This window comes from Gadus chalcogrammus, chromosome 17, assembly GCF_026213295.1.
Source record: "Gadus chalcogrammus isolate NIFS_2021 chromosome 17, NIFS_Gcha_1.0, whole genome shotgun sequence".
NCBI classification, from domain to species: domain Eukaryota; kingdom Metazoa; phylum Chordata; class Actinopteri; order Gadiformes; family Gadidae; genus Gadus; species Gadus chalcogrammus.
This window is the reverse complement of record NC_079428.1, coordinates 9,814,302-9,838,809: the sequence shown is the minus strand read 5'-3', so window position 1 is coordinate 9,838,809 and position 24,508 is coordinate 9,814,302. Positions and strand designations below refer to the sequence as shown.

The window sequence follows — 24,508 nt, the reverse complement described above, 5'->3', positions numbered from 1 at the left end:
TCTCTCTCTCTCTCTTGTTCTGTCCCTCACTATAACCCTCTCCATGCCTCTCTTAGTTTCGCTTTTCTCCTCTCTTCATCTCTCTGAATAAATGTATGTGTGTTTCAGTGCGTGTGTTTAATCGCTATTCAAGCATATGTAATCGGGGTGCCATTGCTAATTTGTGGGATCATTGATTACACGCAGGCCACAGCTTCAGTTTGTCGTCATAAAAGATGGTCGTTCAATACATATCCACAGCGATGCTGGACCAGTACTTTACGCTGTGCCACTGAGCACGATCCATAATGTTGAATTAGTAAAGCATCGTTGTGCAAATGAGATCGACGCTTAGACATCAAAGGGTTGAGTTGTTTGTCTAAGGCCACTGCATTTCACGCAAACGCACACATAAAGGCATGCCCACACAAAGGAATGCACACACAGGAGTTCCTGTGCAAGGTGACTAAACACTCTATGATCTGATGATTCCATGATTACCCGATATGGCCAGGGGCGAGGATTCAACGATGGAATCCCCTCTGCGAAAGGCCTTCAATCATTCATTCCTAAAAAAGTAGATTGATGAATAGATGGATGGATGGATGAAAAGAAGGAGGCATATATGAATCATAGATCGATGGTTGGTTTATGGAAAGATAGACAGACCAACAGCCTATTCACCATCAACGATCCACAGAGAAGCGAACCGCAAGACCCTCTTGTGTTATTTCTACCCGATTAACATTTCAAAACATTTCAATTTTGCACTTTCAGACACATGCCCTGACAAACTGGCTCTCCGCCTCTGCATGGGGTCTCCCTGTTGTGCTCCCAGCTCCACAATCACACACTCTAGCTGCCACGTCGGCCCACGAATCAAAGCACACACACACACACCAAACCATCTCTCTGTGATGACAGGGTCCTCAGAACATACCCACAGAGAGTTGTCTGGAGAATAAGAAGCAGAAAAGTACTGACATTTTTTGTAGCGTTTTTTTAATTTAGTTTTATTTGGCTTCTGATTCGTTATGCACACGCACGCCCACACAAGTGCGCACACACATACACACGCACACAACGACACACACACACAAAATACCAGACACAGTCACGCACACACACAAACACACACACACACACACACACACACACACACACACACACACACACACACACACACACACACACACACACACACACACACACACACACACACACACACACACACATAATACTTAAATACCCATGGACACATACACACACTCAGGGATGCAAATATGGGTGGTAATTCACTCCTATCTAAAATGCAGGAGCTATGCATTATCTAAGCCCGGTTCTACACACAAGCTTTAGCGCTGTAGGCAACATTATGTTCATCCCTATGTTTTCCACATCCTTTCATAGTTTCATGTTGAGATAATTGCAAGTTTATATAGTTATAGTTTATAGTCAACGTGGTTTTACAATAGGGGCCCTTCAAGTATAATAACATAGGTCTTGAGGCAGACCTCCCATGTCTGGGAAGCCATCCAATCGACCCAAACCTCCTCCCCCTTCCCCCATCCCCCCTCTCCTCCAGGTGGTGTACAAAAACAACGACTTCAAGCTGGAGCTGTCCCGCCTGGCCATCGACCGTGACCCCAAAATCACGCTGAACGGCGACCTGGTGTTCCGCTGCGAGGACGTGGCCGCCCTGGACCCCATCACCTTCGAGACCCCCGAGTCGTTCGTGGCGCTGCCCAAGTGGAACACCAAGAAGACGGGCTCAATCTCCTTCGACTTCCGCACCACCGAGCCCAGCGGCCTGCTGCTCTTCAGCCACGGGCGGCCCCAGGGTCCCAAAGAGCAGAAGCCGGGCCGGGAGCTGAAGACGGACTACTTTGCCATGGAGCTGCTGGACGGGTACTTGTACCTGCTCATAGACATGGGCTCCGGCAAGACCAAGCTGAAGACCAGCAACAAGAAGGTCAACGACGGGGAGTGGTGCCACGTCGACTTCCAGCGGGAGGGCCGGAAAGGTAACGATACAATGCTAAGCTAGCTGTCGTAAGGTAACGGGTTTCAGTTAATGGTTTAGAGCAGGGGTTTTCAAAGTGTGAGAGAGTGAGCCCCCCCTCAGAGAAAAAAATTCAGCTGAGCCCCCCCTCCCCCAACTTTTTTTTTCTAAATACCTGTGTTTTGAAAGCTATTTTAATTATTTTACACATTTCAAACATCTCCGATCATAATTTTAAAACATTTGGAACACATTTTTGAAACATTTGAAACAGATTTTTTAACATATTTTTTAAACGTATTTCTGAAACATTACAACATCTTTTTGCGTTTTTAAACAACACAATTTAACAACTTTATCTAAGCATGTTTTAGATTAACCTTTTTTAAATACATTTGAACATCTTAATCTGTGTAAACTGCCAGTTTACAGATTCCTTCAGGGTCCCCGACTATGAATTTTCTGAATCGAATCAGATCTGCCTTTTTAGTCCAGAGATTCGACTATTCGGCGGGGTTTGTTTACCGGCGTTGCTATGGTGACCTAAATTATTATAAACAACTGAAAACGACGCCGGTTTGAAACTAAAACTGTGATTCTGAAAAATGCTATCAAAATTCCGTTTCGATAGTATTGAAGATACAAGTGTGTAGATTTGTTTAATGGTTTGAACGATGGTAAACGGTTGAAAAAGGAATGAGTTACGATGTCTAGAAGTAGGTGTATCCGAATGGGCTGACGTCTTCAATGAAAACAGCTGAAAACGAAGCGGTATGAAACTAAAACTGTGATTCTGAAGACATTTTAAATGATATCGAAATTCTGTTTAGATATTATTGAAGATACAAGTGTGTAGATTTGTTAAATGGTTTGCACGAAGATAAACAGTTGAAAATTGATTTAGTTATGTAATGTTACTTCTACAGTTGAAGTACGACTGATGATTTGAATCATCGTCTTTCAGGTTTTTTTTCGGGTTTATTTTTTTCTCACGTCGCGCCCCCCCCTGAAGAACTCTGGCGCCCCCCACAGTTTGAAAACTACTGGTTTAGAGCGATGCTGAGTCACTTAACGGTTTTAAGCTGGATTCTTAAGCTAACTGAGGAAATCTTTTGAAAGTACTGTTGTTTAAATGCAGTATGAGAACAATTTAGCATCTGGTGAGTTTTGTAAACCGTTAACATCACACTTAAATAATCTACCTGTAGCCCTACCTTAGATGCCTTTTAGCTCAGTTTGTTATTCATTAAATGGTTTTATGATATTGGTTTTGTGAAGTGATGAGGTCTGTTTTAAAGGCCTATATTTATTATGTCCGGGTTTATGATTCGGGAGTAATTTGTTCATAATGTGGAAATGATGAATTTCTGATGTCGGCCTGGTTGGTAAGCTTCAGGCTTCAGGCTCACCGAGCTCACAGTTACCTTGTTATCAGTAACGGTAGTAATGTTATCGCACTGTTAACACAGGTATGCGGGCGAGCTAGCTTCTCCCACAAATAAGCGCGTCAGGCCGTGAGATTAACAATCTGTAGACACAAAATAGTCTCAATAACCATATCTCCCCACGACAATATCCAATGCGGCCCTGGTAGAGGGTGTGTGCCTGAGTGTGCTGCACACGTCTTGGCTTTAATTGGCTTTTAATAGAACATTAAGATTATGTCATTAATCACAGGGAGAGGCGTGTGGGCTAAATCCCCCCCCCGCTCTCTGCATTCTGCTATCCTTCTCCTCCACTTAGCACATTGTAGAGACCTTAATGTCGCTCTACCCTCTCTCTCGCTCTCTCTCTCGCTCTCTCTCTTTCTCTCGCTCTCTCACTCTCTCTCTCTCGCTCTCGCTCTCGCTCTCTCTCTCACTCTCTCTCTCTCTCTCTCGCTCTCGCTCTCGCTCTCGCTCTCGCTCTCGCTCTCGCTCTCGCTCTCTCTCTCTCTCTCTCTCTCTCTTCCTGAAGTGTCCCAGCCCCTGCTCTGATATTAATACACCATCATTTTAATGTGTGGTTCTTTATTGCATGTGTGTTACTTGCGTTATTCCGGCGTGTCTTAATGGGACTCACTCCCTAACATATTTAATGTTCCTTTGCCTGCATATTAATGCTTATTCACCTCTAGCTGGTGTGGATGTATGTGTCTACCACCGACACACACAAATGGCACTAACTCAACCCACGCACACACGCACACACACACACACACACACACACACACACACACACACACACACACACACACACACACACACACACACACACACACACACACACACACACACACACACACACACACACACACACACACACGCACACACATCCACACCGTTTAAAAGGCCCAGGGTTAGTGGGAGTTACACTGCGACCTGTGAAGCACTTTGAGACTAACTGTGATTAAGGGCTGAATATAGGACTAGCTGACACTCACACAAATACTACAGTGCATTTAGGCGTAATCATACACCATGTGAAACATGACAGTTCACTGATGCGCACATGCACAAATGCACAACCACACATTAGAGGTGTGTAAGATATTTAAAAGTTCACTCACTCACTGCACACTTGCCTCAATGCTTCTCAAATCTCCACACCTTTCCTCTCCCTCCCCCACCCTCTGTCGCCCCCTCTCTCCTCCAACCCCTCCCCTCTCTCCCTTCTCCCTCCCCGACCTCCACCCTACCTCCGTCCTCTCCTCTCTCCTCCACCCCCTCTCCCTCTTCCTTCTCCCTTCCCGACCTCCATCCTACCTCTCTCCCCTCCACCCCCCACTCTCCCTTCTCCCCCCAACCTCCACCCACCCTACTCCTCTCCCCTCCACCCCCCCTCGACCCCCCCTTCCCTCTCCAACCCCCTCTCTCCGCCCTCCTCCCTCTCCCTTCTCTCCGCTACCCCCTCCCCGCCCTCCATCCTCCCCTTCTCCCCTCCCCACCTCCCCCCCCCCCCTCTCACCCCCTTCCCTCCGCCCACCAGGCTCCATCTCGGTCAACAGCCGCAGCCTCCCCTTCAGCTCCCCCGAGGGCAGTGAGATCCTGGACCTGGACGGGGACATGTACCTGGGCGGCCTGCCCGAGACGCGCGCCGAGCTGGTGCTGCCCCCGGAGGTGTGGACGGCCCTGCTCAACCTGGGCTACGTGGGCTGCGTGCGGGACCTCTTCATCGACGGCAAGAGCCGGGACGTGCGGCGGCTGGCCGAGATCCAGAGCGCCATGGGCGTGAGCAGCTTCTGCACCCGGGAGCAGCAGAAGCGCTGCGGGCCCGGGGGTGGAGGAGGAGGAGGAGGAGGAGGGGGTGGTGGAGGAGGCGGGGGAGGAGGGGGAGGAGGAGGAGGAGGCGGCGGGGGCGGAGGTCCCTGCGGGAACGCCGGAGGACACTGCAAGGAGGGCTGGAACCGCTACATCTGCGACTGCACCGGCACCGGGTACCTGGGGGGAAACTGTGAGATAGGTGAGGCCGGGGGGTTGGTGGTGGTGGTGGTGGTGGAGGTGGAGGAGGTGGTCGTGGTGGGGGCAGAGGGGGATGTGGTGACAGAGAGATATAGTGAGAGAGACCCAGGGAGCTAAACTGGTCGCCAGGTGGCCATTGACTGGCTGGCAGGGAGAGAGAAGGGAGAAGGGGATGGGGAGATGGGGGAGGGGGAGATAGAGAGGAGGGTGGAGAGATAGGGAAGGTGGGGGGTGGGGGGGGAGAGAGAGGATGGGAGTGGGAGAGAGCAGGGGGGGGGAGAGTTGGAGAGAGAGACAGTGGAGGAGGGGAGGGGGAGAGACAGTTGGTGATAGAAAAAGGGGGTGAGAGATGGAATGGGAGAGAAGGGAGAGGGAGGTAGGAGGGGAATTAGAGAGTGAGATAGGGACGGGGGATACAGAGCGATCGGGAAGGAGGGGAGAAAATGAGAGGAGGGGAGGGAGGGGGAGAAAGAGGGGAGGGAAGGGGAGAGAGAGGGGAGGGAAGGGGAGAGAGAGGGGAGGGAAGGGGAGCAGACAGAAGCCTTGGTAACTGGCAGCTTAGTAGAGAAGCCGTCGCCATCTGTGCCAGACACACTCACGTGTCACACACAGCCACACATACACAACACACACACACACACACACACACATACACCACACACACACACACACCTGGACCTTACACAGGTGGCCCCACACAGTAGACTAGAGCAGCGTTTTTATGAAATGAGTGTGTGGCAGCCCTGGCCTGGATCCATTAACGTCCCCTGTTAGCTCCCCCTGACTCCATTTTATCGATGGTGATGGGAGATGCAAATGCACCCTGCAGCGACCACAGGTTTGGTTGGGCTACCTGTGGTCCGACGCTGCATGTCAATCACTCTCTCTCTCGATCGTGCTGGCTTCACTCTCTGTCTTCACTGACTGCTCTCTAACAGAAAAGCCTGTACAGATATGTAATGATGAAAAAATGGAAATGGAACGAAAAATAATGAGTGGAATGGCAAAGAGAGGAAGGAGGAGAAGGAAGGAGAGAGGAAGGAAGAAGATTGGAGTGGAAGGAAGGAGAGAGGAAGGAAGAAGAGAGGAGGGGAAGGAAGAAGAGAGGAGGGGAAGGAAGGAAAGAGGAAGGAAGGAGAGAGGAAAGGAAAGGAGAGCGGAAGGAAGGAGAAATGGAGGGGAGGAGATGGGAAAAGGGGAGGATATGTTTTCAGATTAGATATTTCACCCAAACTGAAAAACAAGACAGAAGATAAATGTTTCCCTTGGGGACGAAGCGGGCTTGTTCCCTCAAGCAGCTCTGTGAAGTCTGTTCCTGAGTGCAGAGCTGGCTCTCTGTTTTCCGCGGTCCTCTTCTGCATTCTAGTGGGGCTCATGGATCACTGCGACTGAGAGTAGTTTGACTATCAATAAGAGCACAAGCAGTCCTCTTGTTATTCTGCTCTTCCTCTTTATTATTATAAATGTTCATTCTGCATTCCTGGTCCAAATGGATCTGCCATAATGGGCATTGACTGAGGATGTTGGTACCAGGGAGAAAATAAGAACTGGAAAATCTTGTAATTTGTTATTGAGTGTGTGCATTTGGTTGTCTATGTTTGAACTTCATGTTTGTTTTTTGTGCATTAATTAGCTTTTTGTCAAATTTTCCCAAATATACGCATGTGCATCCCCCCCCCACCACAAATCCACACACACACACACACACATGCACACAACCCCACCCACACACAAACCCACACACACACCCATAATACCCACACATGCACATACCCACATACACGTTTTGTATTCCAGTTTGTATTTGTGTTTGTACTTTGTAATTCTGACTCATTCTCACCCCTCCTACGCCCACAGAGGCCACGGTGCTGAGCTACGATGGCAGCATGTACCTGAAGGTCATCACCCCGCTGGCGCTGCATACGGAGGCGGAGGACGTGGCGCTGCGCTTCATGTCCCAGCGCGCCTACGGCCTCCTCATGGCCACCACGTCCCGCGAGTCCGCCGACACCCTGCGTCTGGAGCTGGACGGCGGCCGCGTCAAGCTCACCGTCAACCTGGGTAAGGCGCGGCCGTTAGGCGGCCGCCCGGTCATACGCCGTCGCACGCACCCCATCGTTAACGTCCTCCATGATCCCAGACCTCAAATGTTTTGGTTTTCAGTTTCGGTTTCAGTTTTGGTTTCAGTTTCAGTTTCGGTTTAGGTCATGGTTTCCATTTTAGAATTTCTATATGTTCTGTTTGCATAATAACTAAATGTTTGACAGAGTTGTTGTTGTGCTGGCAGATTATTAGAGGATGAATACTTTTGAATTCATTGATTCATAACTGATTCTAACTTTAACAAAAACATTTGGTGTGATATTATTTACCTATTCCTTTTTTGAGTTTTAACAATGTATTGTATTACTGTCCAGGAGCTGATCCCGCAAATTAAAAAAATAATAATGTTGAAAAAGCTACCTAGGCCATCGGGTAATATATTCAGAATATTCTCCCCTATATACTCTGTCAGCAGGTCCAAACATAGTTATTTACACAGAACTCCCCCTCAACCCCCTCTTTGTCCAGAATACATTTTGGACCTCATAACCTTCATTCCATCTTTGTTTAAATATCTTTGGTCCATTATCTCTCTATAGGACTTCATGTTGCCGCCCCCCTGTGGCCGCTCATTGCCATTACCACTGCTAACCAAAAGTTCCATCTCTGACCCCCAAACTCTATCCAATCCTGAGCCTCGGTCCCTGGGGTCCCTGGGGCCCCTGAGTGCGTTACAGTCAAGGTGGTCTCCTTACTGCCCTCCCAACCGCTCTCGCTCTCTTCCTCACAGTACTCTGCACTGCAGTCTGTCGCTCTCTCTCTCTCTCTTTAGTATGCAGGGAAGGTTCTAGAATATTGTTTAAATTGATCATAGCACAGGCTAACACATAGCTTATGCATTAGCATCAGCTCTGTTATATTTATGTCTGACAGAGAACCAGTGTGGCCAATGTATTGGTATCCTCACTAGTTGTGGCTGTATTAGTTCACTACCATACATAAATGTAGATCATCCATAATAAATGATGTAAGCTACATCTGGGTTTGTCATGCAACAAGAATGCTGTGAAAGTTAAAATTTTTATATGTTTTGCAGTTGACATTGCAGTCCCTCATTGCTACTGCCCTCATTTAACATTAAATATCAGGAAGTAAGTTAATCAAACATTCAATACCAATGAACATCAGCTGTGAGAGAACCGAGGAAGGTCATTGATTCATTATATATGAGGGGTTTATGGGATGTATTGTTGTCAACCAAGGGCAAATGTTTCTCAGCTAATTACCGTAAACGTATGAGGGCAAGGATTTTGGTTGACCATATTAATATATGAAAAGCTTTGGATTGAATCTTTTATGGTACCAGAGCATTGCTTTCTGATAGAGGGTAGTGACCTTCCAGAGTACTGCGAAGGAGAGACGAACAGGTGCATTCTGGGAAACGAGAACTAGACTGCCATAGAGACACGCACAGGGGGAGATAGAAAACTTTATTTTCTCTGTTTACCTTTCTTTCTTTATCCTTGCTCTTTACTCATTCTCACAGATTTATTTTCACTTTTTCTTTATTTTGATGTTTCTATCTTGATTTATTTTCTTTGTAATTTTCTTAGTTCTTTCTTAATTTCTTCTCTATCCTTCTTTTGATTTTATTTCATTTTTTATTCATGTTTTCAGTCCCTCACTCTCTCTCTGTCTTTCTCTGTATCTCACAATGTCTCTCGGCCGAGGCTCAGGACGATGGAACTTTTCATCCCTTCAATGGCCTTTATGTCTGCGGCCCCTCGGATCAAACAGCCAGTGAGACCGGCTCTCTCAAACACACACACACACACACACACACACACACACACACACACACACACACTAGCAAGACAATGTTGTAAATCTCCCGTAATGAGGCTAAATGCTAATCCATAGCACAATGGTCCCTTAATGACCTAGTTTTTCACACGAAAGGCTTTCAAAAAAAAAAGTAAAAAAATATATTACTGTTAGCCTTAACTGAAGTCTAAAACTCACTTTTTTAGTGGAACTACAGAAAATACACTTTTGTTGTACGTTTCTGATAGGAATTGTAGTTAGCTTGTTAGCTTCTTGGCGCCAGGTTAATTGCCAACCACAGCAAGACCTGCAGGGAATATTCCTCCTCTATTAACCCTCCCCTTACACACGTACTTTAATCCTCGTTAACATAATTGAACCCCCGTAATTAATTAGGAAGATAGGATTAATTGAGCGGTTTCGAGCCCTAATGACTTTTATCACTGATCGTCGGCTAATGATAATGACGTGTCCAATATGTTATCAGCTGAGTCTGTCGCCATACCGAGAGAAAATAAATCAATACAAAAGTAATCATTCTACACTACACCGTTTTTTTTGTAGGCTACATAATTTTTTATTGCTTTTTTTTGTGTCAGTAAAGCAGGATTGCATATAAAATGTCACAATTGTATTTGATCCAAGATTGGATCCCAAAATAAATGCGATGAAATGAATAGCCTAAGCTATGGCTCTGTGAACCTGAATAGGTCTATTGATCGATAGCACCATTTATTTCACACAAAACAAATCATCCCAAAAAAAAAAGCGAGACAATGTCTCCCAATCAAATCCGAATACACCACACATCTTCCTCCACTGTAGTCTCTTTGAGGCCGGTCCCTGGCTGTTCGTGTCCACTACTCTGTGATGGTTGACAGCGCGAGAACACAGCCCAGCCACGTGTACTGCCACAGAGTGGCCACTAGGTAGCGGCTTTCAGCAACTCACTTCACAGTAGAGGGAAATTCTGTGTCCGTAACAGATTAACCAAAGATAAAGTTATTCAAATTGGAATCTCTCTCAGTTCTTTACGTAAACGGTGGAGTTTGGATAAGAAAACACGTGGCAGGGCTGTGCAGGTCACCCTTTCTATCTGTTGAGTTTCCCCACAACCATGGCACTGCAGACGGCAAGTTCCTCACAGTCCCTAACTTCAGAAAAATACAAACACATACAAAACTAAAGAATACGCTACAAAATATATCTGCAAACACTTTAGGCCAAGGAAATAAACTGGTGCTTAGCTAACTGTGCAACGGCAGCAAACTCTATCTTTTTGACTTTATGACGGCATTTATACAATTTAATTTGCTTAAAATCCATTTTGAAATGCCTGAGATACTTCTTAATAAACACAGTAACTCACACAAAGACACAAGTGCTAACAAAACACTTGTACTGCACACGTCTAAGCACAACACATTAGCAAGAGCATAGAGAAGCAGTAGAAGGACAGGGGGGTCTTGCCTGCTGCTGTGCGGTGGGCTGTGGGGACGGAGGAATGAGGTAAGAAGAGGGAGTAAAGGGTGGCTCTGACTCGTCGTCTGTCCCCGGATGGTGGCCCCTGAGCGATAACCGGTTCTCTGCAGAATGTACCTTGAAGGATGTGATCTGTTTTTATTTTTCTGTTTTTTTTTTCTCTCTCTCTCTCTCTCTCTCTCTCTCTCTCTCTCTCTCTCTCTCTCTCTCTCTCTCTCTCTCTATCTTTCGATCATTCTACTTTTCGATCTCTCTCCCCTTCTCCCTCTTTCTTTCCTTTCATTCTTCCTTCCTTCCTTCCTTCCTTCCTTCCTTCCTTCCTTCCTTCCTTCCTTCCTTCCTTCCTTTCTCTCTCTCTCTCTCTCTCTCTCTCTCTCTCTCTCTCTCTCTCTCTCTCTCTCTCTCTCTCTCTCTGACTCTCTCCCTCTCTCTGACTCTCTCTCTCTCTCTTTTTCTTTTTGTTCCCCTCACCATTTGGCTCTCTTTCTCACCAGATTGTATCAGGATAGACTGTAACCTCAGTAAGTGCGACTATTGCTTTTGTTTCTCTCTCTATGTTTCCCATCAATGAAAATAATGTTGTGTTTATTATGCAATGGTCTTTCCTTCTGGGGTGCCCCCCCTCGTCCCCCCAACCCCCCCATTCAAGTGTCAGATCCTCAATTATCTTGCTCTGCTTCTTTGCTAGTTTTACATATTCAATAGAAATACGAAGTGTCTCAGGTCTGGGTTTGATTACATATCTATCATCAAGAGGAACATCTGCGTCTAGTTTCTCTTCATTGTGTCTCGTGTGTGGCACTTTCTGTTTCGCGGCTTCTGCTCACCCGCAAACCTTGCACATTAACAAATCGAGCAGGTTGAAATGATTGAAAGTGTCCCAATCTTTCAAGCGCCCCCCACTACTTTGAGCCATAACCTGTGTCTCACGTAAACAATTACGTGAGACACAGGTTTTTGCTTTCAATTTCACTTTCCCTTTCAATTTTACACTTTGGCCACCCACACCACTTTTTTTAATGAATGCATTTTTCTGTGTTAAAAAAATAACATAATTGTCTTCCAGTCTTAATTGGAATCATGCAAATTTGCCCTCCTTTCATATTTTTTTGGACTGAAAGCACATGTATAAAAGCAGCAACCGGAGACTAGTTTTCTGCCTCGGTTGCTGTTCCTGCCTTTAAAAATAGCTGATGAAGCTCAGCCAAACTCAGGTGATGCTTGTCTACGTAAGAGAAAACTGTTAACCTGTACGCTTTCAAAGGCTAAATGCTGTAGCTCTAGTGAGAGACACCACCACCAAACATGTAATAATATATATAGGCCTGTATATGTTTATGTAGATTAATAATATAGGTTGCTTATTATTCCCATAAGAGAAATGTGTGTGCCACTGTCGTAACATTATAAGCAATGCGCGAGAGATTATAATAAGCATGCAAAGAAATACAGAAAATAGAACAAAACATTTTATTTTGGTCCAGAGCAAGATAATGTCTGACACCTGACCCTTTCTTCGAATAAACTCTTCCACACACCGACAGCGAGACACACACACACACACACATGCACACGCACACACACACATGTAAAGGTCATTGTATATGTGTTCATTGTCATTGGAGGTTGACTCAGAAAGGTAAGTCAAGGGGATACAACAATGTTCCTACCGTCCATGTGTTCAAATGAGCCCTGTGTGCGTGCGTGCGTTTGAATGTACTTTGATGTATATATGTGTGTGGGGTTGTGCGAGTGCCTTGATGTATACGTGTGTGTGGGTTCTGCGTGTGCGCTTATGCGTGTGACTTTTTTTGCGCTTACGTGTGGATTCCTGTCATTTGAGCCCCAGTTGTAGGCTGTCACACGTATTGAGCATTTGTAGAAGAGACATCAAACCTGACAACAAGGCTAAAATCACCATATCATGTCAGCCACGGTGGAGCAACGGAGGTGTTTAAGTAACCCCAGAAGCATTTGCCGCCACTAGATAGCACCATTGGACTGGAAATCTATCTGGTCTGCCTGAATGAATAAATAAATACAAATCAGCCACGGTGGTGATGGGGAGACATTGCGACGGTGGAAGCGGTTGTGTTTCCGTGTGTCGGATCCTCCAGCAGAGTGCTCCAGTACCAGTCATATCTCGCTATCTGCACAGTCACGGGAGAGTAGTCCCTCACGTTGAATGATGGTTGACTCTCTGTGTGTGTGTATGTGTTAGTGTGAGCCTCTGTGTGCATTGGGGATTGAGGAGATATTCAGCTATATATCCATACATCCAGCTGTGCGTTTGATTTATTACCTGTACGTTAGGCTAATATTAACACATTGAATGACTAGCAATGCTTGAATCAATTATTTATATGAAGATATGTGGTTCAACATGTACGTCGCAGCCAGATGATTCAAATGTTGTGCAAGGAGTACTGACAGATGATAAACTGGCAGGTTGTTATGTTGCGGGGGTGGACTCGGGTGTGGGGAGAATATATATGAATAGTTGTATTTCAATCATCATATTTTCATGCGTGACTGAACAAATCTTTTTTTGCAGTAGACTGCCTTGTGCTCACTCTAATGTACAAGCATAGTTATGAGTTGTGTGTGTGTGTGTGCGTGTGCGTGTGTGTGTGTGTGTTTGTGTGTGTGTGTGTTTGTGTGGGTGTGTGAATGTTTGTGTGTGTGTATGTGTGTGTGATGCCTTAGCCTTTGCAGTTGAGGGAAGATGTACAAAGAGAAAGCCTATAGAGAAAGAGAGAGGTAGGAAGATAGAGAGAAGATTGAGGGTGAGAAAGGGGGAGAGAGAGAGAGAGAGAGATGAAAGCACAGTAAGAACAGAGAGATAGCCCTGAGATGAAGGATTATCTCAACACCGATAGAAGTGCACATGTGGGTCCCTCCTTTCACAGCCCTGGTCTTCAGCTATGAAGGTACACACGCATGTGCGTCAGACTGTTGGCTAGGCTGTGTGTGTGTGTGTGTGTGTGTTTGTGTGTGTCTAAGTGTAGAAGATGGTGTGCGGTGGTTGAAGGACGCATTGATAGAAGGCAGACTTTGAATAGACAGAGCGCTGATGTGTGATGAATCCATCAGGCTTTTCGGACACTTTCTTGTAAGGCGTCGTTATGGTTAAGTCTTGTTAGTCGGGAATTGTAAATATATGAGGCATGGCCCTTTATTAAGGCGTCCTCTTAGTTTAATCAAACATTTTGTCGTAAATTATAAATAAATGAGGCGGTTGAGCCGTCCTTCCAGCCTTTGAGGTGTCGTTTGAATTAGAGAACGTATTAGTCCGGGTTGGTGAATGAATTAGGCTGTGTAGCCGGTTTAGTCGAGTCGTGAATCGTGAATTAATGAGGTGGCCGAGCCAGCGCTTAGTGCCTGAAGGTTTCAGATTCAGGTATCTTTGCTTGAACAGATGTTTGATGTTGACATACACACAAACATACGTTAATAGACACCTTCAGATGCATGCGCGTATACATACATGCATAACTACCCACAGACACTCACACACATACGCATATATCAACACATTATTAAGATGAATGTTCATCTGACTAAATAATAAGACCCCACCCCCCCTACTCTAACCCCTTCAAAAGCGTACACACTCAGTTTTTTTACGTCACGTGGTATACTTAGTCAATAGCCAAACTGATTCTACTATAAAGCAGGCTCATGTGGTGCACAGATATTATGGTCATAATAGAACTCCCTGCTTTGGAAACACACACAGACCCAGAGACGCACGTCCACAAACATTCACTGCCACACAATGGCCACAGAGCTATTAGGAAAACCTTTTCATTAATTGTGGTTGACTGCAGGCCCGTTCTGAATAAACAGTTGAACCACAAATGGTTTTCCCTCAAAGCCCTGATTAAAAACACGCTAGCCACACTCAGTAAACTGAAAAAAGAGAGCTAAACAATAACCCAGAATATACAGACATTGATAATGCTGCTATTAGCGCACACTTTTCTGCTTATATTACCATGGCTAGCACTTATGCATGTGAGGCGATTGGCTTTTCCCCACTGCTACTGCTAATACGACTACTACGATAGACGAAACATCGATGTTGCCAAGGATCCCTTATAGCACTGTTCCCACTACTCGTATTGATATTACTACTACTACAATTAGATTATGCAAATACAACTATATGTAAAACATCAAAGTTATACGACTACTGCTACTTCTACTAAAACTACCTCTCCTTCTACATATACTTATTTGTAATGCTCTCTAAAATACATAAGAATATCCAAATCATTGAGAACGATTAGCGCCAAGATGAACTGTAGTTTGTATCGCTCTAGCCCGCTGTTGTGGGACTACAACCCCCACCATCCCCGGGTTGTGTCCAGAGCGTGATCTTATGCGCCCCCATGCTGTGATTGGCTGAGGAGTCGGTGACCCTCGGGCCCCGGGCCAGGGCAGCGTCGGCCCGATTCTGTGCCAACCCTGGGCCAATGAGACGGGGCAGGGGGCGGGGGCGGGCTGGCATATGGTCTGCCATGTTGAAATGGTGGCGCCCCCTGTCTGCTAATGTCACAACCTCTCGGCCTGCACACCTGCCCACTGTGCTCAGTCCAACACACAAACATACGCAAATGCAAACACATACACGTACACACGCTATTCCAATTAAGTAATTTTCAAACTGCTTTTATCCAAAGCGACTTACAGTCATAGGTACCACAGTAAACCTCCTCCACCCATGGAAGGCACCACTGTTCCCCTACGTCTCTGCCATGGTTCCCCCGTGTTTCCCCGGCGGTATGGATCCTCAATGTTTCTCTATGGTTCCCCCATGGTTCCTCCATATTTCTCCATGGTTCCCCAGCTACACTGAGCCCAGCTGCTGCTCCATGTTGCTCTATGTGTGAGCACATGGCGAGTTCCTCCTCACGCATGTGGAATCTGGTTGGAAGGCACTGCCGGCCTGGATGAGCGTTATGTTGTCACTGAGCAGATGGTTATCTCTCTCTCTCTCTCTCTCTCTCTCTCTCTCTCTCTCTCTCTCTCTCTCTCTCTCTCTCTCTCTCTCTCTCTCTCTTTATCGCCCACAGTTACACACTTATTCTCTCTCTCACTCTCTCTATCTGACATATACCCTCTCCATTTTTCACTCTCTCTCAATGTATTTCACCTTCCCTCCCTCTCTCTTGCGCATTTACTCTCCATTTCTCTCTCTTTTTAATTGTATTTCACCCTCTCACTCTCTCTTCCTCACTCTCTTAATTATTCTATCGTCCTCTCTCCCTATCTTACTCTCTGTCTGCCTCTCTATCTCTCTGTCCCTGTGCTCTGGCTGAGATTATTGAATTTGAAAGAGTTATTTCATAAGTCGTTATCATATCTCATCGCACTCCGTCGCGAGCCAATGGCTGTGATGCAATGGATGTGTGGTCGGACGTAGCTGTGGCAATCGCTAAGCTGGGCAGTGCAGTTTAGCCCGGCTGTAATGTCGTGTAATGTTTAGTACTCTGTCATGTTATATGAATTACATTTTTTTGTAGTATTAGAAGTTCTTGTTATCAGGAAAGTCTTAATTCAGGGCTTCAAATGCACAGCCCTAATGATAAAGCTAGCTAAAGACCGAGTTGTATATGTAGGCCTAAAGCATTACAGGTAGAACCTCAAATGCAGAGGAATCAAAGTCAAATGTGTTAAAGATTGTTAATTGTTATGCTCTAAAATACAAGCTTTCCATTCAGAGTTGTTTCAGAAAGCCTTTGAGCATAGAAGTTTATATTATGGACCACTGATATTGAACATTGAAGTTAGAGCACCGAATAAAGAACAGTTAATATATAGCAAGAAATATCGAACAGAAAATATATACTTTGAATGTAAAGTAAATGCATACATTGATAATAGTGCAGTAACACAGAACATTATATGTAGGGCATTACATCTTGAGCGTTGAACATAGAACAGAGCCCAAACGATAGAGCTCCATTTCAAATGAAGCCCCGAATGATCCACTCTGGATGCTCAGAGCACGCTGCAAGGTGGAGCGGTGAAGGACGAACGCTCCACCAGCTACTCTCCCCTTTGTTTCCCCTCCTCCTTGTTTGCCAAAAAACCGGCGGGGCCAAATAGGAAGCAGTGAGCCAACGAGAGCCGTTAACGTCCCGCCTCGGCCCCGTGACTCCCCCAGCAGAGTAGGGGGAGGAGGGGGAGGAGGGGGAGGAGGGGGGAGAGCTGAAACGATGCAGCCCCGAACTGCGACAGTCAGCCGTGCGTGATCGCTCCTCAGACAGCTAAATGTCCTCGGAGCCGGAGAGTGGCGCTGTAAAAAACGAGAATACACTGCTTCGTTTTGATTTCTTGGAGAGCAAATGGAAATTATAACATGTCTGTGGATTATAGTTCCGTGTTTTGGAAAGTATCACACACACGTTTTTCCTTTCCCTCCCCTTACACACGACCTATTTAAGCAGGATTCAATCCGTTTTTTTCTTCCTGCATTCTATCATGCGTGTTGAACCAAAATGTTCATTAGACATGACCCAATAAGAGAGGGCTTTGAAGCCCTCCTACTTCAAAGGGACATGTAATCAGTAAAGTCCCCAAACCCTGACAAAAAACGGAATTGGAACATTTTGAGTACTTGCATGAGGCATGCATGTGCCCATGCAGACCTACATCCCTGCAGACATGATAAAGTGCACATTCAATAGAATTCGACCCAGTACTGAGAGATCTACTGAACCTGCATACCGCTACCATACAGCTATATGCGTGCGCGGTACCGGAGCATAAGTTCAATAGACTTCTCACTTGTTGGTCGAATATCCCCTGGCGGAAATTAATTAGTGTGTGTGTGCTTGAGTGCGTCCGCGTGTGTGCACGTGCACGGCCTCATCAGAGATGGGTATCGATTTCCGTCAACGCCAAATTTCGTCCTTTTCGCTTTCATGACGCCGCGTTTTATGCTGTTGTGTTTTATCACATATTTTAATAATATAATATTTCACTCTACAACAGCGTCAATGACAGCTGGGTTTACGGCTAATTGAACATGGATTAAACACCCGATAGAGCTTGGATTGACATAGTGCGGTGGAGTGAAAGCACAACGGTGGACCATCAGCAATGGACCGGTATAGTCTGACTCCGGTTGTTGTTGATTGGACGAAGAAGGTTCATAAAAACTGGCTGCAAAAATCAAGAGTAGTAGCTCATTTGACTGTTTGGAAAATTCGGTATTTACCGCAATATTTAGCTTGTTAAATTGTGCGGTAAAGCCGCCAGGATTCTCCACCATTGAATAGAGTTTTAAACCAGTGAAACCGAGCTTTTTTAATGCTTAATAAAATATAAAAGCATAAAATATGCCGTTATGACAGCTGAAATTACAATTTTTATGTCAATTTAAATCAACACGTCTAAAATGAGGCGTAGTTGGTCAATATTGTTAACCCAACATATGGCAATAACAAATGTTTAGCTCCCCATCATTTGTTACTTTTATGGCTTTATGTTACATCTCCCTGGTAGAGCAGTACGTGATGGTCTATGGGTGGTTGCTTATCATCTTAACACAACAGAAGTCATTAGCACGAACACACAAACAATCATTCCATCCCTGAACACTGAGACAAATGTGTTTCTTCATTTAGAAATAACAATCATAATTCACAAACCAAACTTATTAGGTAGTTTGCTTCTGTTGTCTTTTTCTATAATCATTTGTCTGCAAAGAAAGGAAATTGTCAAATAAACACAATCATCCCATTGAAATATTGTAGCCTGAATTACTTGGAGAGCGAGAAAACAGTAGGAGAAAGGGTTATTTGTAGGCATTGTACTGCTCCGGTGTATTTACTTCCCACAAACGGCTCTCTGGTCTGGTAGAACGGCAAACTGTGAAGTCAATGGCTTGTTGAGATGTTTTGGAAATGCCAACCACCCCAGGCTAACACTCTCTCCCTCTCTAGGACTTTTATTTTTCCTTTTCATTTATTTTTTTGGCTTCTGTATTTATCTCGTATTTAAGTCCTCCCAGGGAGGTTTTCAATGTGGGACCGCTTGGAAGTGTTCAGTTACTTGGCTTTCCCGCTATTTATGTCTGTGGAAAAGACCAATGGTTCCTAGCTAAGTTTTCTTGCTCTTTAAGTCAGAGCAGAAAGACCAGCGGTTCCTAGCTAAGTGTTTAAGAAGACTGTATGGACCATTACAATTTGCTGATAGCTGATTATTTAGGAAAAGTGAGGCCAGAAACAAGTAGCAAGTGGAAGATCCAAACATAAACTGAGCATAAAAAAACAATATCAATAGTTTACTTGCCCTTTACCTTAATTTACCTACCTCTATCGTTGTCCTCTTTTTTTCTCTCTCTTCCTCTCACTCCCTCTTGTCTAAAGATTTTCTGCTACTTTTATTTTCTTTATAAAATCGTAAATTGGGAGTTTATGGAAGAACGCCTTACACCAAATCAAATACTTTTTCCCCTGAGTTCAGATTTCATTTAATGTGGAACTTTATAAAAAGTGTATGTGTGAGTGTGTATGTACGCGAGTCTGAGTTTCTTTGTGTGTGTATGTATTGGTTGAAAGCCAGAACGTAATGGCACTACATCTGTAGTGGGTGTGGAATATGAGGAGTGCATGATTCATTTCTCGCCTCTTAAAATCAATCTGTCCCCCCCTCACCCTCCCTTACCCAGAAGCTGTCTCCCTGTGGTGGCCATATGCAATTCTGAGTGCTTTCATCATATGCTGCCATCTCGCCATGTATGCGTAACCTCAAGCGCGCGCGTGTGTGTGTGTGTGTGTGTGTGTGTGTGTGTGTGTGTGTGTGTGTGTGTGTGTGTGTGTGTGTGTGTGTGTGTGTGTGTGTGTGTGTGTGTGTGTGTGTGTGTGTGTGTGTGTTTATGTGTTTGTGTGTGTATGTGTGTGAGTGGGTGGCTGTTTCAAAGCATGCAGTGAATATAGATGGGGTTTGGTGCACCAAAGTGCAATCTGCACAGCCGCCTGCACACACACACACATATGCACACGTACACGCAAACACACACACACACACATACACAACTATACACACAGACACACACAAAGACACACACACACACACACACACACACACACACAAAGTGTACACAGAGACTAGGACGTGCCAATACAAGAGCTGTTCTTATCTTTGTAATTGGCGCGGGGGGGGGGAGGGGGCCAGAGGTAATCACAGCTGGGGGGTCAGTCTGTTTGGAGGCGGGCCCCCGGCCCCGTGCACAACTCTCCTCCCCTGTCTCCAGCTCTTCTCGTCGTGTCCTCACCCCCACATCCTCTAGTCTCATCTCCTCCGATCCTCTCATCTTCTCATCCTGTCCTAGACTTCATCCCTCCTCCCTTCTTTCTCTTCTCCCCCTCCTCCGTCTTCGTGTCACTCCCTCTCCTCCCTGCACTCCTCCTCTCCCTTCTTGGATTCCTCGCACATTCTCTCATCTCCTCTCCATCCTCTACCTCTCTACTTCTTGTCTCTCCTCCTCATCCTCCTCCTCCTCCTCCTCTTCTCGCCCCTCCTTCCCACCCAGACAGCCAGCATCCCTGTGTTGCGCCGGCCATCTTTGTTTTTCTCTGGAAGGGAAACGTCTCCTTTGAGCCTCGGCGCTGAAGGAATAAGGGCAGTGAGTGTGTGTTTTGTGTGTGTGTAAGTGTGTGTTTTGAGTGTGCGCAAGTGTACATGTGACGAGCTCAATCCCACAGCGCTTAACTGTTACTCCACTACCTCGTGCATTACAATCCGGTTGCCAGATGGAAACGTAGCTATTTTAACAGTTTTTGAATAACCACGTGAATCTCAGCGTTGCTGAACTATGCCGCCTTCAGGCCTTCAGTGTTATTTCTAACACAATATAGCCTTGAAATATAGGCTCCTTCACTCGAAAATAAAACACATCGCTCTGCCATGTCCCTCACGCCCCTGAAAATAACAAATGAAGAAGCGCCTTTTTTGCCTCCTGAAAGGAACACCAGCGGTTTTCGAGGCCGACGAGATTCTGGTCGAACGAGCGCCTATCGACCGACCGACCAGAATTTGACAGCCCTACATTTTAGCAGAGTCTTAACGCCCTCATTCATATAAAAGTGGTCAATAGTCTGAGTACAACGGGCCCTACCCTATAATGTTCGACCATGACGGGGTGACCTGGCTGTGGGCTGTGGCAACTGGGTCTGGGTGACATGTACACACACTATGGGCTCATACACACATATACATACACAGACATGCGATTTGAGAGCAAAATAACTCTTCCCTATGCTCACACACTAAATAATGGTTTTGATGATTGGGATGATTTGAATTGATTCCACTCTCCGTCTTTAGAAATTCAAGAACTATTGATCGGGTTCTCTATTCCTTATTTCTATAGACATGCAGCTTGCCATGATCATTGCACGCCACAACAGAGTCAATCAATACACACTGAGTATGAAGAATAACCTCTCGCACATGGGGAGGTCATTGCCTGTTATGAATATTGTGTTCACAGAACATGTCCATGTAAGACATGCAGGGTGTATGCGTGCATTTTAAACAAAATGAAACGATGGCCATGGGTTGTAAATAAGCGCATATGGATGGGGGGGGGGGCGAGAGGTTTCAGAAACAGAAATGAAGCACAATGTTTCCCATGTTTGTACTAAATGATGTATAATGAAAAAAATAATCGTGGCTATATCACAACCATTCTATTCCCTCAAAACACCGAAAGATCCTCCTGTGTGTATGTGTGTGTGTGTGTGTGTGTGTGTGTGTGTGTGTGTGTGTGTGTGTGTGTGTGTGTGTGTGTGTGTGTGTTTGTGTCTTTGTGTCTGTGGTTCGTGTGTTGACTCTTGTGTGTCTATGGCTGTGTGTGTGTGTGTGTCAACTTGTGTTTCTATCAGCTTCCATCATCTCTCATTTCCCCTGATCCCTGCGATGGCCTCTGCAGATGTGCACACTATTGAGCGCACGCAGGCGCCCATGTGCTCACATGCACCGCTCTTCATTAGCTTCTCATTCTGTCCCCTCCACGCTTTTATTTTGTTACGATCTAAAATGCCCTCTCAAGATGGCTGCCGATAGAACCCTGTCCCTTTATCTCCAAAATATGCGTTGCTATGGAAACCCCCGTCCACCACCCCCTCCCCGTCATCCCACTTATAACCTTGACCCGACCGGCTGTTGTTGACGAAAAAATATCCAAAGTCGAACAAACAAAATGGAAGGTGACATTTTGTTGAGCCTCTCCATAGAAGATGTCGCTGGTGAAGTGGCTGAATATAGAATCTGTTGAATTAAACACAAGGGACACACACACAAACACACACACTTTGGACACAACACAAGTTGGAGTACTGCCTCATATGCGCGTTGGGAACAAATGGTGATCTGTAACAGGAACTCTGTCTCCGTGCAAATCTAGCTGAGAAGTTTGTCCCTTCAGGGCACATTTTCAGAATTGGTCCAACGCATGCTGGCGCGGTCACAGAGTTGTGGCAGATCATGATTTCTGTTGCAGGCATGGCCTCCCTTTTAATATCATAGTATTAAGTATAATCTTTTACCTTTTGTGGCTCTGTGTGAACATAAGCTTTGCTAAGCAGTTTGGTCCTGCAGTCTATGCCAACGCTTAAATAAATGTATGATCATAAAAAGTCCCCGATTCGAAAGTCAAAGAGGGCAGTTAATGAAGAGGGTGCTGATGACTCAGGGAAGTGGCACCCTGGGGTGTCCTGCATAACTCTATCACTACACAGACACATTTACACACGCAGGCACATCTACACACACACACACACACTCACTTCCACGCAAACAAACACACACACACGTTCTAATTATACTGTTGAGATGTTAATGCAGGCAATGAATATATAAATGTATATTATGCATACACATATTACTATATATGCATATTTTACTATAGTCTATATTATTTAGGAAAATTATTTGTTTAAAACTACCTTACAATGAATTCAGATACATGGCACTAAGAATAAGGTAGGGGTTAGACAGTGAATACAGAGACAGGCCATTAAGGAGCAGGTAGGGGTTAGACAGTGAATACAGAGACAGGTCATTAAGGAGCAGGTAGGGGTTAGACAGTGAACACAGAGACAGGTCATTAAGGAGCAGGTAGGGGTTAGACAGTGAATACAGAGACAGGTCATTAAGGAGCAGGTAGGGGTTAGACAGTGAATACAGAGACAGGTCATTAAGGAGCAGGTAGGGGTTAGACAGTGAATACAGAGACAGGTCATTAAGGAGCAGGTAGGGGTTAGACAGTGCATACAGAGACAGGTCATTAAGGAGCAGGTAGGGGTTAGACAGTGAATACAGAGACAGGTCCTTAAGGAGCAGGTAGGGGTTAGGGGCCATCTTGCTCTAGGATCTCTTCAGGCAGACTGCAGGCATTTGGTATCGAACCCTGTATCTTTATTCTCACACTATTGAACAACTTATTCCGGTCAACCGGCAAACTACCTTGAGTCCAACTCATCCCGTCCGCGCCTGTGTGCGCGTGTGTCTCTGCCCATCTATCCCATCCTGTCTATCCCGTCAGCGCTGCAGCGCTCTTACCGTATTCCTCCACCAGTGGGGGGGGCCCCCCCGGCGGCCCGGGCGGCCCCAGGGCGGGAGCCTGCGGTCTGGCCGTCTTCCAAGGCTACCTCCTGCTCTCGTCAAGGGCAGACAGGCTGGCTCTGCTGGAGTCAGCCTGCAGCCTGGCTCACACTGCCCCGCGCAAGAGGCACTGGTGTCTGCCTCCTCCCCCCCCCCCCCCCCTCCCTCCGGAACCGGGCGGGACGCTGACACCAGCAGAACACACACACACACCTGCCTGTAAGCCCCCTTAGAGTAAGACGACCCCTGACCCCTCCCTGTTCTGGAATGACCTGTTTCTGTGTTCAATGTGAGTCGCTTTGGAAATGAGCATCTACCTAATACCAAAGATGAGCTAAATACAAAGACATTGCTTACCGACTGGGATACCTGCCCAAAGCTTTACTCTTTTGTAAGTCATATTGAAGGTTATAATTCAGTTCACGAAGCACCACTTATCAACCTCTCCATAACCACCCTTATTGTGGGGTGGTTTAAGTTCCTGTTGCTAGGCTACTGGCTATTTTGCTGCCCTACATCGGGAAAAGCCTTGGCCTTGGCCTTCCACTCACTTGCGTTGACATATATTAGCCACAACATGGACCTCTTCAGACCTGACAAATCAAATGTTGACAATGTCATGGATTGTGGAAGGGGACATTTTGAGCACACGGCCAACACACGTCTACGTGTCATTCAGGGGACCCTTGTGAAGGGCCATAGAGGGCCAAAGTCGAAGCATACCCACTCCGGTCCAGACAGACACCACACGGAGCACGGTAATCAAGTGTGAAGGTTGAGGGGAGTGTGAGGATATTAACCTCCCACACACACACACACACACACACACACATGCCAGAGCCGGACAAAGGGCTGTGTGTGTGTGTGAGTGTGAGAGTTTGTGTGTGTGTGTGTGTGTGTGTGTGAGTGTGTGTGTGTGTGTGTGTGTGTGTGTGTGTGTGTGTGTGTGTGTGTGTGTGTGTGTGTGTGTGTGTGTGTGTGTGTGTGTGTGTGTGTGTGTGTGTGTGTTTGTGTGTGTTCACTGATGCCTGTAGAAAACGATTATGTGTGGGTAAGTTGTCTGCTGGTTACGTGCACAACAACGTTGCTCTGAATGTGTGTGTGTGTGTGTGTGTGT

The 24,508-nt window shown here is 45.9% G+C and overlaps 1 protein-coding gene across 1 annotated transcript in view; it reads left to right on the top strand.

Annotated features, from left to right (window-relative positions):
* The window catches only part of nrxn2b (neurexin 2b), a 179,423-nt gene that overhangs the window by 97,830 nt on the left and 57,085 nt on the right, over positions 1–24,508 (top strand). The window contains exons 5-9 of the mRNA XM_056576223.1: positions 1,565–2,003; positions 4,949–5,239; positions 5,324–5,422; positions 7,279–7,482; positions 11,265–11,291. Coding sequence (XP_056432198.1) covers positions 1,565–2,003; positions 4,949–5,239; positions 5,324–5,422; positions 7,279–7,482; positions 11,265–11,291 — 1,060 coding nt within the window. The remainder of the gene's footprint in view (positions 1–1,564; positions 2,004–4,948; positions 5,240–5,323; positions 5,423–7,278; positions 7,483–11,264; positions 11,292–24,508) is intronic.